The sequence below is a fragment of the Bos indicus x Bos taurus genome, chromosome 28 (assembly GCF_003369695.1).
Source record: "Bos indicus x Bos taurus breed Angus x Brahman F1 hybrid chromosome 28, Bos_hybrid_MaternalHap_v2.0, whole genome shotgun sequence".
Classification (NCBI taxonomy): Eukaryota; Metazoa; Chordata; class Mammalia; order Artiodactyla; family Bovidae; genus Bos; species Bos indicus x Bos taurus.
Genome location: NC_040103.1, coordinates 14091537 through 14106394, shown reverse-complemented (window position 1 = coordinate 14106394; position 14858 = coordinate 14091537). Strand labels below are relative to the sequence as shown.

The window sequence follows — 14858 nt, the reverse complement described above, 5'->3', positions numbered from 1 at the left end:
AAATTTGTATGCAGGTCAGGAAGCAACAGTTAGAACTGGACATGGAACAACAGACTGGTTCCAAATAGGAAAAGGAGTTCATCAAGGCTGTATATTGTCACCCTGTTTATTTAACTTATATGCAGAGTACATCATGAGAAACGCTGGACTGGAAGAAACACAATCTGGAATCAAGATTGCCGGGAGAAATATCAATAACCTCAGATATGCAGATGACACCACCCTTATGGCAGAAAGTGAAGAGGAACTCAAAAGCCTCTTGATGAAAGTGAAAGAGGAGAGTGAAAAAGTTGGCTTCAAGCTCAACATTCAGAAAACGAAGATCATGGCATCCGGTCCCACCACTTCATGGGAAATAGATGGGGAAACAGTGGAAACAGTGTCAGACTTTATTTTTCTGGGCTCCAAAATCACTACAGATGGTGACTGCAGCCATGAGATTAAAAGACACTTACTCCATGGCAGGAAAGTTATGACCAACCTAGATAGCATATTCAAAAGCAGAGACATTACTTTGCCAACAAAGGTTCGTTTAGTCAAGGCTATGGTTTTTCCTGTGGTCATGTATGGATGTGAGAGTTGGACTGTGAAGAAGGCTGAGCACGAAGAATTGAGGCTTTTGAACTGTGGTGTTGGAGAAGACTCTTGAGAGTTCCTTGGACTGCAAGGAGATCCAACCAGTCCATTCTGAAGGAGATCAGCCCTGGGATTTCTTTGGAAGGAATGATGCTAAAGCTGAAACTCCAGTACTTTGGCCACCTCATGCGAAGAGTTGACTCATTGGAAAAGACTCTGATGCTGGGAGGGATTGGGGGCAGGAGGAGAAGGGGATGACAGAGGATCAGATGGCTGGATGGCATCACTGACTCAATGGACGTGAGTCTCAGTGAACTCCGGGATTTGGTGATGGACAGGGAGGCCTGACGTGCTGCAATTCATGGGGTCACAAAGAGTCGGACACGACTGAGAGACTGATCTGATCTGATAACTGTACTCATCAGCCTATACTCAAAATACTGTACAGATATTGTTGCCACGTTAACATACAACATTGATCCTGCTTCTAAAAGAGAATAGAATGGTAAGTGGTATGAAAATTAAGGCATATGATAAATAAAATTTAAGTTATCTTTAGTCTGAAGACATAAAGATGTTATTTTAAAAAATCTTCAAAAAAAAATTTTTATACCTCCAAATGGCAAAAGAAGAAGAGCACGTGGATGAAAGAAAGGTGGAAACTTTCTGAAAATCAGCACTGACTAAAAAGTATTTGCCTTGCATACGTATGTGAGACCTGTACAGTCTTTATACCTGCTGTAGGTGATACAGAAGGAACTTCAGTACTTCATGGGAGGCAGAATCAAAAGACCTTTGACACTTCTCTCAACAAAATGTCGTGTGTTCTACAAATTGGCAATAATTTATGTATTCATGGACAACCTCAACCTAGATCAGCCATTATGATCTGTTTTTCTCCATGAGGTGGTGGCAGTGGTGATTAATCTTGATTTTAAAAATAACACGGGTTCAATCCATAAAAAGTATAAAGAATACAAATCAATCATATTCTCACCATTGAGACAGAACTTAACATTTTACAATAATTTCTTAGTAATCTTTCAAGGCACAAATATATATAACAAAATTTGAGTCAACCTATTTATATGCCTTTTGTCCTGATTTTTGTATTGATATGATAATCCATTTCCCAAGTGACTAAATACTGATGGCAAAAGCATGATTTTTAAGGCCTACATAATAATCCAATCATAAACTCAATTTGATTTTCCACAGCATCCAATCCTTTGAGTCTGGATTTAGGAAGAGAGAAGGACATTTTCATCAGTTACAACTAAACTTTCATATGGTATTGCTTTAAATAATACTTAACTATTATTTAGCTATTAAATAATTATTTAACTTCTAATTATTTAATAACTTAAAAATTATTTTAAATAACTTTTAATAGTTTTTTATTTGATAACTTCTTTATTTAGTTAAATAATAACTTTATTTAATAACTTTTTAAATAATTATTTAAATAACTTTTAATTATTTTTAATAATAGTTAACTAATATTATTTAACTATTAAATAATAGTTAACTATTATTTAACAAAGCTTCCCAGGTGGCTCAGCTCGTAAAGAATCTGCCTGCAATGAGGGAGACCTGGGTTCAACCCCTGGGTTGGGAAGATCCCCTGGAGATGCAAAAGGCTACCCACTCTAGTATTCTGGCCTGGAGAATTCCATGTACTCTGTAGTCCATGTGGTCACAAAGAGTCAGACACGACTAAGCAACTTTCACTTTTCACGTTCACTATTATTAGTCACTTTATTTTTTTTTTTTTTTTTTTTTTATTAGTCACTTTAAAAAATCATAGTAGCAATTAGGGTATATTCGTGGCCATCAAACAACCAGTTTAAAGGAATCTCAATTGCATCCCCTATTTCCATTTCTGCAGAGAGAGGAATAAAAGAGCAAATGTGGTTCTCATAAAGCAGCGTGAAATGACTGCCAAAGAAAACTGGACACGATGACAGAACTCAACAGGTAACTGTACAACATGCTCAAGAACACAGGCTTGACACCAGGCTCATCTTGTTCAAATCAACACAAAGATAGAACTTAGAGGACACTAAGAACAGAGAATGAGCAAATCACATGCTGCTGCTGCTGCTGCTAAGTCACTTCAGCCGTGTCCGACTCTGTGCAACCCCACAGACGGCAGCCCACCAGACTCTGCCTTCCCTGGGATTCTCCAGGCAAGAACACTGGAGTGGGTTGCCATTTCCTTCTCCAATGCATGAAAGTGAAAAGTGAAAGTGAAGTCGCTCAGTCGTGTCCGACTCTTCACGACCCCATGGACTGCAGCCTACCAGGCTCCTCCGTCCATGGGATTTTCCAGGCAAGAGCACTGGAGTGGGGTGCCATTGCCTTCTCCGAGCAAATCACATAAGATGGTCTTTTTTCTGAATCTTTTCTCACTAACCCTTAACTGCTAGACTCTCCTGGAAAACAGAAAGCAAATTAAAAGATACAAAAACAGGACAGGTTCTTACCTTAAACAACTTTCTAAAAGATGACCATATGCAAAAAGAATCTAAAAAAGAGTGGAGATATATATATATATATCCACATAACTGATTCACTTTGCTGTACACACGAAACCGGCACAACACTGTAAATCAACTATACTCCAATAAAAATTTTTAAAAATAAATAAGCAAGCAAAAGATGACCAGATAACCTGTTTGGGGGGGTTGTTTCTTTTTTCCAAGTCGTATATGTGCCACTCACCTCTAGTCAGTTGTAGAAGAGAAGAGGGATGGAGAAGGCAATGGCAACCCACTCCAGTGTTCTTGCCTGGAGAATCCCAGGGATGGGGGAGCCTAGTGGGCTGCCATCCATGGGGTCGCACAGAGTCAGACACGACTGAAGCGATTCAGCAGCAGCAGAAGAGAAGAGGGATAGATTCTCTCAATGAAACTTACACTCAGGGTCACAAAGCTGTCATCAGGAGTAAGAACTCAGGATCCCTGAAAGTTAGCTGCAAGGCCTAACTATCCGTTTGTGGTGACATCCATTGGTGACGACCTTTAAGTCTGGAATCGAAATCAACCCTGTCATTCTGCAGGCTTGTCCGCCCATTTTCACAACCGTGGCATCAAATACTCCACTGTACATACATCTTTTGGAAATGTCTGAATTGCAAAAGACGTGAATATATTCCCTACTGAAACACATACTGAGATTACAATGTCAAATATCCTAATTTTATTTAAATCAAATTTGATTTTACATGTTTAAGCAAAAAGCCTCAGTGTCAGAGAAAGCATACCATGAGCTACAGTTAAGTGAATGCACTTTTAAATAATTAAATCAAAAGTTATTTCTATGACCAGAGGACTATGAGCTATCCAAACTAAACAAATTAATGGCCAGTGGAGAAAGAAGAAATTGTAGTTAGACATTTCTGTCTCCCTTCCAATAAAAATATTTAAGTAGTCCTCATCTAAGACCACCTAATGTACTTGTTTTGAGATACAAAGGGAGCCAGCTATTCCTCCAAGCAATTTACCCCAGAAGACAACATTTGCTACTTTCCAGTCTCAAAATGACAAAAGTAATCTATTTGCCTAAAAAGATGAACTTGAGGGTAGTAAAAATATACCGCATAAACCATCAGACAGTTTCTTATTTATACTGGCCTTAGTGATAAGCCCTTTTGAAAAACCATAGTTTACAGATCAGTTTTCTAACTGACGTATTTTAAGGATATAAAATACCCCACATTTAAAACATGTGATGTGCGCTTTGTGGAAAAATTATGTATATAACCCAATGTAACAGAAAATCTGGTTTCATCAATTACAACACTCACTGGATTTTCCCCTCTTCAGCCAACAGGATTCAAGATTCCTAAAGCATTTTGCTTTGATGAATCACATTTGCAATACAATCACTTTACTCATCCCCACCTAATACAGTGTAACACATTTTCCCCTCCAAGATCTCGCCATAGTCATTTCACAAGAGAAATGTAAAAAAGAACTGATTAAAGGAAACAGGACAGACAGTGAGTAAGCCATGAACAACTGCCCATAGAACTGTAAAACTCCTGGCAGATCATTTCCATGTGTTTCAATTAAAGTTGCCATGACAAGTGGACAAAAACTAGACAGAAAGCGATACAAGTTGAATCCATTCCCTCCTTTTGTAAGTATAGTTAGAGTCAAAGAATAAAAAACACAATTACTGAAGAATGTGCAAAATTCTAATATAGAAAAACATCCGGGATGTATCCAATATGGTCTAATTTGTAATCTCATCAGCCAATTAAAGAATATTAAAAAGCATTTTATATACATTTTTAATATATAGAAAAAAGGACTGAAGTATATAAACAGTGCTGGAGAAGACTCTTGAGAGTCCCTTGGACAGCAAGAAGATCAAACCAGTCAATCATAGAGGAAATCAACTCTGAATATTCATCGGAAGGACTGATGCTGAAGCTGAAGCTGCAATACTTAGGCCACCTGATGCAAAGAGCCAATTCATTGGAAAAGACGGCAATACTGGGAAAGATTGAAGGCAAGAGGAGAAGGGGGTGACACAGGATGAGAAGGTTGGATGGTATCAATGACTCAATGGACATGAGTTTGAGCAAACTCCAGGAGATACTGGGAAGCCAGGCATGCTGCAGTCCAAGAGGTCACAAAGAGTCAGACACAACTTAGGGACTGTCAACAAATGTATAAACAGTAGTTTTCTTTCAAAGGTAGGATAACTAAGTAGACTTTTTTAAAAATGACTTGCTATATTGCTTCTCGGCCTTTTGGCTAAGATCAAGTGTAAAAATGACTTGCTATAAGGAAAGAAAAAGATTTAGTATAAGTGAAAGTGAAAGTGAAGTCACTCGGTTGTGTCCGACTCTGCGACCCCATGGACTGTATAGTCTACCAAGCTCTTCCGTCCAAGGGATTTTCCAGGCAAGAATACTGGAGTGGGTTATCATTTCCTTCTCCAGGAAATCTTCCCAACCCGGGTCTCCCACGTTGTAGGCTTTACTGCTTTACCATCTGAGCCACCAGGGAAGTCTCTAGTATAAGTGACTAGGAAATTAAAATCTATAAATCAAACTGAGTATCAAAATGTGATAACATTTACAGTTTTACCAAATTTTTCTGACTATAGTAAATTTTATACAAAATCATTTCCTCCATTAAAAGATATTATAGATTGAGCCATATCCCACAAAATTCATAATGTTGAAATCCTAACCACCAGTAAGTACCTCAAATGCGAACTGACTGGAAACTGGGTCACTGTAGATGTAATTATTGAGATAAGATCACTAGACTGAGCCCGAATCCAATAGTGCTGTCCTTATAAAAAGGAGATATTTGGACACAGACAGACACACACGGGGAGAACTCCACATGCAGACATCAGGTTGAAGCTTCTAGAAGCCAGGAACACCAAAGATGGTGAGCAAATCTCCAGGAGCCAGGAGAGAGGCGAGGACCAGATTCTCTCTCAGCACTCAGAAGGCAGAGCCCTGCCCACACCTTGACCCTAAACTTCCAGCCTCCAGAACTGTGAGACAATCCATTTTATTGTGTGAGTCACTCAATCTGTGGTACACTTTTACAGCAGCCCTCAAGATAATACAAAAGGTTTCAAAGCATAATACAGAGACATTACCCTCTTGACCACATTATTTCTTCCTGACAATCTGCCTTTTGTTAGGCAGCACTTGTAAAATCAGTATTTCCTCCAGACACTCCTCCTCCCACCCCTATGACTACAGTTACATAAGGCCACATACATCAGTTTTCTCCTACAGCATGTGAGAACAAGTGACATACGACAGACCCATACCTGGACCTTAAGACCAGGGCACCTTCCACCTCCTCATCAGCTCACATGTGGCCATGGTAATGACCCAGCTTCAACCATATAGATGAGATACATACCTTAAGGAACAATCAGTCATAGAAGAGATGTGGGTCTCTCACTGACAGCATGAGACAGCACTACCCACCAAGCTAGAATACTCTCCTTGGAATGCTACATCAAAGTAAAATAAAGAACTGTTCTTTAAGGCATGATATTGTTGGATGTATCTGCTATACCCTGTTAGTCTTTTACCCCAATAGAGTATCAATGGAAATAAAACATTGTATGTGTGCACGCTAAGTTGTTTAAGTCGTGTCCAACTCTTTGTGACCCTATGGACTTAGCCCACTAGGCTCCTCTGTCCACGGGATTCTCCAGGCAAGAATACTGGAGTCGGTTGCCATGCTCTCCTCCAGGGGATCTTCCTGGCAATACACAGACAACGAAACAGTCTACAGAAAACCAGGAAGCTCTTTGAAATTAAGTAGTAGCTGTGACTCCAGGGGAGAATTTTAAGTGTAGAGTCAACTGAACAACTATACATTATGGCTCCAAATTTGACACAATAGATCTGATGATCCCAGCAGTTGTTAAACTATGTTTCAACCCTTTGTAGAAATCTAACCATTTTTACTCTTAAAGGTATTTAAAGTTTTATTTTTTCATTTTTGAAAATCATTAATGAAAATAGTTATCATATTGTTATAGTTTTACATATATTTTGACAAAAAAAAACACAAAATAATACATAAAAGTCTCGTCCTCCTCTTCCAATCCTCTCATCAGGAAGTGTGCATGCTCAGTCGCTTCAGTCATGTCCAACTCTTTGCTACCCTATGGACTGTAGCCTGCCAGGCTCCTCTGTCCATGGGATTCTCCAGACAGAAATACTGGAGTGGGTTGCCATGCCCTCCCCTCCAGGGGATCTTCCTGACCCAGGGATCAAATCCACAGCGTCTCCTGTATCTTCTGCATCACAGGTGGATTCTTTACCACTGAGCCATCCAGAAAGCCCATCAGGGAGAGCTAGTATGAATTCACGAGTTATACTTCCGGGCTTAGATCTTTTTAAAATCAGGATAATAATAAAAAAAAAAAAAATGAGGGGCAGGGATAGTCCAATTTTAAACTAAGCTCAAGGAGAGATTTTAATGTCAATGTCAGTTTGTGATACATACCCCCAGAGTCAAAATCCAAAAGACATCCTAAAAATAAGCATATATAACCTTCATATTTGCATTTCCCTGAAAGAAAAAAAGCAGTTTTTCAAAGATGTTCACAACCAGCAATGTGGTTTATTTTTTGTTCCTAAATGTTTCCCCAAATGCTATTATTTTTAAATGGGAGATATGCAACTAAAAGAAAGTTCCTGGAGGACAATTCAATACTCCTCCTTTCCTTCATTCTAATGTAGACTGTAATTTATTCTTCTCTCTGGTCAAAACACTAAAAACTACTTTTCTGACATTTGAGCTGTTCCACTTTTATTAAGTTATAGGAGCTTTTTCCCATGGTAAGTATCCAAATCTGACACGGACCCTTGTTGTTCAGGAAGATACTCTTTATTGAGCTAAAGAAGAAAATGAGATTAAAAAGTGCTCCATTTAGTTACTCAGAGACCTCATTAACCTGTGATCAAGAATGGAATCGATGATTCCAACTCATGGTTTGTGGGATGCACATATGTTCCTGGATTCAGACATGTGTTTCCATTTAAACTGCTGGAATGTATACATAGCTCTGTAAAGAGTGATAAATATTAGCAAATCTTCTAAGAATGAAGGTCCTTTATGACCACATACACCATGTTTTGATTGTTTTTAAAATGTGAGTCATATAAAGCTGAACAGTCTGTTTTTTTATATCTCTTCACAAGTTAAAGAACTAAAAAAAAAAATCCTTCCATAGATTGCATCTATTTGTACCATCACAGACAAACCAAAGCAACTCTGTGATTTCTATTTGTCTTCTCTTTTCTTTGCCTTGTGGCAAGCCTACCCCAGCCAAAAGCAGAGATTCTGAATTGCCCAAGCATTGAGTACAAGCTGTACATGAACCAATGTCAGATAATACCAAGTAAGGGGGCTTCAGACATAGTACACAAATTTCAACAGCAGGAGCCTAAAAAGCAGGGGTGGAAAACCGTGGTCTGGCATATTCTATTTGGCCAGCACAGCAAATTTTTAATTAAATCCCTTTAGGAATGCACCCCCACCCCCATACAAAGAAGGTACTTCATCATACAGGACAGTAAACCTCACCTGCACTATGGACATCTCAGATGATGCTTTGAAATGTGAACGCTGCATGACTTTCTCCACATCGGAGCTCTTCTCCATTCTGTTTCTTCACTCAGAATGCTCTTTCTACCCACCCAAGCCTATCCCTCCACTTGGCTAATTTCCACCCTTCAAAAGATCTCAAGAAGTCCTTTTTAATCTCCTCAAGTCCCAGTCAAGAGCTTAATCCTCTCTGGCCCAGACTCCCCTGCTATTTAGGCAGCTATATAATCAAACACCAGACTAATTCCTTTAGGGCGGGGGCTACGCCTTGCTCATTTTGGTCTTTCCAGTGTGTTACACACAGCAGGTGGTAAACAAATATTTTCAGAATGAAGAAAGGGCAAGACCAGTATCAGCTCTGAAAATATTCGCTTTTTATATCTTTGGAAGAAAATGCAGATGAATAATGAACTTGACAAAAAAAAGATCAGATCACACAGAAAGCAAGAGAGTAAAGAAGCTTACTTGTAAAAGCCACATCTGGTCACACAGGTATTTTCCAAAAGCTCGATGACCTACCACAGCGATATTTAACCACATCCAACGGCACCCCACTCCAGTACTCTTGCCTGGAAAATCCCATGGACGGAGGAGCCTGGTAGGCTGCAGTCCATGAGGTCGCTGAGGGTCGGACACGACTGAGCGACTTCACTTTCACTTTTCACTTTCATGCATTGGAGAAGGGAATGGCAAGCCACTCCAGTGTTCTTGCCTGGAGAATCCCAGGGATGGGGGAGCCTAGTGGGCTGCCGTCTATGGGGTGGCACAGAGTCGGACACGACTGGAGCGACTTAGCAGCAGCAGCAGCATAATTGCTACTGTGTGTCACACTGAGACAAACTGTATATTTGTTCCTACATACATGCTTTCTGGATACCAACAACAAACACAAATATCAATATAATAAACTCAAATGAACAAAAGAAAGAAGGATGGGAACTTCAGTCAACTTCTTGGCAAAGACAGACATCTTCCCTTACATAAAACACTCACTTTAAAACAGAGCTAACCAGAAAGTAATCAACTGCTCTCGACAGGATCTCAAATCACTTGCCATCAGTTTTACTCCTGTCTCCCTTTATGACTGCCCAGGCTGACTTCACTGAAGGTCAGCACTTACAGAGGGCCGCCAGGGACACAACAGACAAGGTTACCAGTCTGAGCAGAGAGCTCACGTAAGCATCAGTCGTACGCATCAGATGCTTACCAGTCGTAAGCATCTTCTGTCGATTTTATCACCCCACCCATGGTCCTGCTTACCAGAAATGAAGCCTCTGACATGGCGAGAGGGTGAGATGTATGAAGACAGTAACATGGAGACTTACATTATCATATGTAAAATAGATAGCTACCATATGTAAAACAGACAGGAAACAGGAATCTGCTGGATGTCTCAGGAAACTCAAACAGGGGCTCTGCATCAACCTTGAGGGGTGGGATGGGATGGGGTGGGGTGGGGAGGGAGATGGGAGGGAGGTTCAAAACGGAGGGGATATATGTATACCTATGGCTGATTCATGTGGAGGTTTGACAGAAAACAACAAAATTCTGCAAAGCAATTATCCTTCTATTTAAAAATAATTTAAAAAAAAAAGAAAGAAATGAAGCCTCTGTAAGGGACTCCTCTCCAACTCCCTAGGACAGGTATGTGTTTAAGGAAGGAAGAAACAGGTAAAGAAGATAATCTGGTAGGAGATCTGGCAGTCCTCATCGCCTCCAATGGAAAACTTCATTAAGTTTGCCCAGAGGGAGCTGCCTTTGAAGGGTTAAGTCCCAAACAGCCTACCACCCTTTTCTTGCCCTGAGCATCTTCAGCTATAAACCTAGTCCCCTTCACAGAGAAGGGGAGCTTTCAGGGGCTTCCGGTGTAGCTGCTAAGACAGGTACATTTCTCTTAATCATTGCCAAGACAGGAGTAAAAAGTCACTTACCTTCTGAAAAAAGTCTTCCCCACTTTTGCCTTTTCCTTCGGCAGCAGCTGTAAATAAAAATGTATACATTTAAAATAGTTTCATTTTCCAATCTATGTATTCAAAACACTCTCAAGTATCAGCCACAAGAACACAAGAGGTAAACAAGATGCCAGCCTCGCTCTCCCCAAGCTCAGTCCCTGTTCACAGGCCTCATCTATGATATGAAATGGAAAATAAAACACTAATCCCATCAATCAGACATCTTTAGATACCTTCGCACTCTGTTTTCTGTCTGAAACCCTCATAAGTCTCTATTTTCACACACAGATGAAAGTGATCTTGTTTTTTTTCATAGTTAAGGAGCCTACACATATGAACAAATGCAACTACCAATAGAATCATCTGTACTGCTCTGAGTACTTCCTGTCTGGAATCAATTCCAAGCAAGAGATTGCCTTTTCAAGTGATGGCTCATCTGACAAGGCCTCCTCGGAGCTATTTCAGGTTTATGCTTTGCACTGACTATATAATCTACTTGGATTTCAGCTGGCATCATACATGACTTTAATTCACTCCTTTAGTCACATTTACTAAGAGAAAGACAGAAAAACAAGAGAATTACAAAGTCATGGTCAAGGTCCCAGACAACAAAATTTCACCTGAGATTAATTTAAAGGTTGTTGTATTTGAGCATTTTTGTGTCTAAATGGTAACCTACAAATAAAGGACAAGCCCAGTTTTATATGCGCAAAAGTTTTAAGGTCCTGTGGACATTTTCTTTTCAATCTTCAGAGAGAGGAGAACAAAGAGCTAATGGCATCTTGCTTGCAACAGCCTCAAATCACATCTTTCAGAATGTAAACACTAGGTCTCGGATTCAGGCAGGGGTAAAGAGTGGTTAACAGAAAAAGCCACCCCCTGGCCAGGACAGAGAAATGAGCTGGAGCAAGAACTTCTCTAAGTTGAAATCTGGAAGACTGGTACCCCAAACACCTAATGGGCAGTACCATCAAGGGACCCTACCTGTACGTGTGTGTGTGTGTGTGTGTGTGTGTGCGCGTGCGTGCACGCACGCCTGTATGTCTGTGTGTGTGTGTGACAAGTGCACTCGCTAAAGTTCCTGAAAACTCAAGAATTGTGGCCAATCAGTCCATTAAGTAGAGAATTCAAAATTCAAAGAAACCCTCTCTGCCCTGGAAAAACAGTATTAAAGTCTAAATTCTTTTGTCACCAACTTTAATTTCACAGTTAAATGTAAGATATTTTCTACTATTTTGTAAAACTGTGTATTTTTATTGACATGTTTTCATCTAAAAAGCAGAGCACAGAGTACACATTTCTGTGATTTTCAAAGAGAGTTTGGGAAATGTATAAAACAAGAGCTAAACAGAAATAATAAATTTAAAACTGTATTCTAATATGTGGCGGCTAAATAGTCCCTCAAAGATGTCATGTTCTCATCCCTGGAAACTGTGAGTAAGTCACCTTATATATGCTAAAAGGATTTTGTGGGTGTGATTAAATTAAGACCTTGAGATGGGAAGTATATCCTGAATTATGCAGGTGGACCCACTGTAATCACGAGGAGCCCTTTTAAGAAGGGAGAAGGTCAGAATCCGAGAAGGCAATGCAACAAAAGAATCAGAGAGAGAGAAGGGCATTGATTGCAGAGTCAGAGCAGAGAAACTTACAGAGATGCTATACTGCTGGCTTTGAATGTGGAGGAGGGGCCACAAGCCAAGTAATACAGGCGCCCTCTAGAAGTTGGGAAAGGCAAGGATCTGGATTTTCATCCAGGGTCTTTGGAGGAAGTACAGCCTGGACAATACCTTAGGATAGCCCAAATAAAACACATTTCTGACTTCTGACCACCAGAACTGTAAGATAATAAATTTATTTGTTACAGCAGAAAAGGAAACAAAAAACATAATTTCAATGCCATCTTAACTTCACTTTTTGCACAAACACATCATCAACAGGACAAACTGAGCACAGACACTGATGTGAGCATTTGAATCACACATTTCCACAGATTTTACATTCTGGCTGCACCTTGTGGCATGTGGGATCTTAGTTCCCTGACCAGAGACCTAACTGCAACCCCTGTATTCAAAGTGGGGAGTATTAACCACTGGACCACCAGGGAAGTCACACAAATAAATTTTTTGCAGTTAACTCTACAAATTATGATTTTTTTCACTCTAACTAGGGAATACACCGATAGCGAATTCTTGAAAAAACATAAAGAAGCAATTTTGAACCAAAAAAAAAAGAGAGAGAGAGAGAGAAAATAAGGTGAACACGGTTGGTCCTAGCCAGAGGGCCAGAAAGATAAAAGATCAGCACCCAAACCCAATGACAGAAATGCCCTGGGGACACCTCAACTCAGCTACCTCTTGGGCTGGCTTTATCTCTAAAGCTAAAAATAGTTTAAAGTCACTCCTGCTCCATGATACAACTGTGGGGCAATGAAAACTGCATACCAGGCCACAAAGATTAGACAGAAATTTTAGTGACATCAAGGGAACTCTTCTTTTAAAAAGAAATTTTAGGATCAAAGGTAATATTCAAAAGCCTATCAAGCAGGGCAGATAAACGCTTTCACCCACAGGGGACTCCTTCACAACTTAAAATTCATCGGTTTAAATTTCATGATACAATGATGTTTTATTACAGAAACCAGAAACTTCCTTTAAGATACTTACTTTGCTCATGACAAATGCATTATGTCACAACCTTGAAATGCCCCTTCATGCCAAGTCCAGCTAAACAGACTTTACAGACCGGCCTTTCAATCCCTGGATGAATTAAAAGCCGGGGCGGGGGGAGGGGTGGAATTTCCTTAGTTACACACAAATTATAATTACGCTCCCAGGAAAACATCTAAAATTTAACCAGAAACCTGCACCTTTAGCAATCTTATGATTTGAGGGGCATCAAAAGAGGAGGGGAGCTGGAAATGGCACAATCGGTGCCATCAAAAATCTCTGGCTTTTTTCATTCCAAAATGTTTATGTACAAGAAACTCCAAATCTGAGCCTGAATCTCCCCTAAATCCTATAACAGTCCACTTCCTAAGCCCACAAGGACCTGGGACAAGCCTCTGGTTGGACTCATGGGTGGTCACGGTCTCTGGTTCAAACCAAGGTGAGTCCCAGTCGTCAGCCCTTTGCCGGGAGCATCCTTACCTCACCCCCAGGTTGCTGGGTCTCCTGCACTTCTACTGACTCCACATAAGCAAAGCTGCCAAGACCAGAGAAGTCAATCAAGGGAGAGCAACAATTCCCCCAAGTATTCTCTCCCCTCCCTAAGCAGGGATCCTTCTGTGCTCAAATTTGAGAATTCCGTACTCTAAATTCCTCAGGATTAAAATATCAACTCCTCTTGAATAAATTGAGAGACCGAGAAGGCGGAGGTTTGTGGAGTATTTCTTAGGTATATAAGATGTTCTTTCTATAGAAAGAAAAGTTCACTCTTTCTTTCCACAAGTACCTAAGTCTCATGCTGGTGACTCAACATAGGCCAGGCCCTGCCTTCATTCAGCTTACAACCTTGACCCATGTATTCAAACCACCCAATGAGTGAGGTCCAAGGGAAAATTAAAACTCAGTTCTAGGGACAAGGATCCCAAAGATCTTTTCACAGCCACCACTCCATCCAAGTTAAACTTATTAGAAATCTTAGCTACTCTTATTCTGGACAATGCACTAAAAAGCCAGTCATTTTACTCTTAACACTAGGACTGGGTAGCTACTGTTAGGACTCAAAATTAAAGGGTTCTTCCAGGGAGACCACTTGAGAGTTAGGTTGCAAGAAAAAATTGGAGGTGTGATAATATCTTGACACAATGATTTTTTTCATTACGTTTCGAGGGGAAAACATCGCCTTGTGAAATGAGCCAACCCAGACTTAATGTCATGGAGCTCCGTGACCTTTGAAAAGTCTGACTGTATTCTGTGGTACAACAGTTCTATCAAGCCTCACATTCTTATACACTGATACAGCCTCATCTTTTTCATTCACAGCAACATGAAAACACACGTAATGATTTAGCAGGCTTTTTCTAACTGTCCTTACAAAACAATTTCTGCCTGCCTGATGTTCCAAAAGTTAATCATTTGATGGTTAAAAAACCTTTGGAATCTTCCTGCCAATGAAAGCAATTGTCTTTATTTTCATGACACAGAATTCCAGGAATAAATTACTTCACTACTACTGAAACACGGCTTCATGGATTGTACAGGTAAAGCATTTCACATTT

The 14858-nt window shown here is 40.1% G+C and overlaps 1 protein-coding gene across 3 annotated transcripts in view; it reads right to left on the bottom strand.

The window, feature by feature from the left end:
- BICC1 (BicC family RNA binding protein 1) overlaps positions 1-14858 on the bottom strand; it is a 349295-nt gene that overhangs the window by 235942 nt on the left and 98495 nt on the right. For all 3 annotated transcript variants that reach the window (XM_027531038.1, XM_027531037.1, XM_027531036.1), the window contains exon 2: positions 10616-10662. In XM_027531038.1, coding sequence (XP_027386839.1) covers positions 10616-10662 — 47 coding nt within the window. The remainder of the gene's footprint in view (positions 1-10615; positions 10663-14858) is intronic.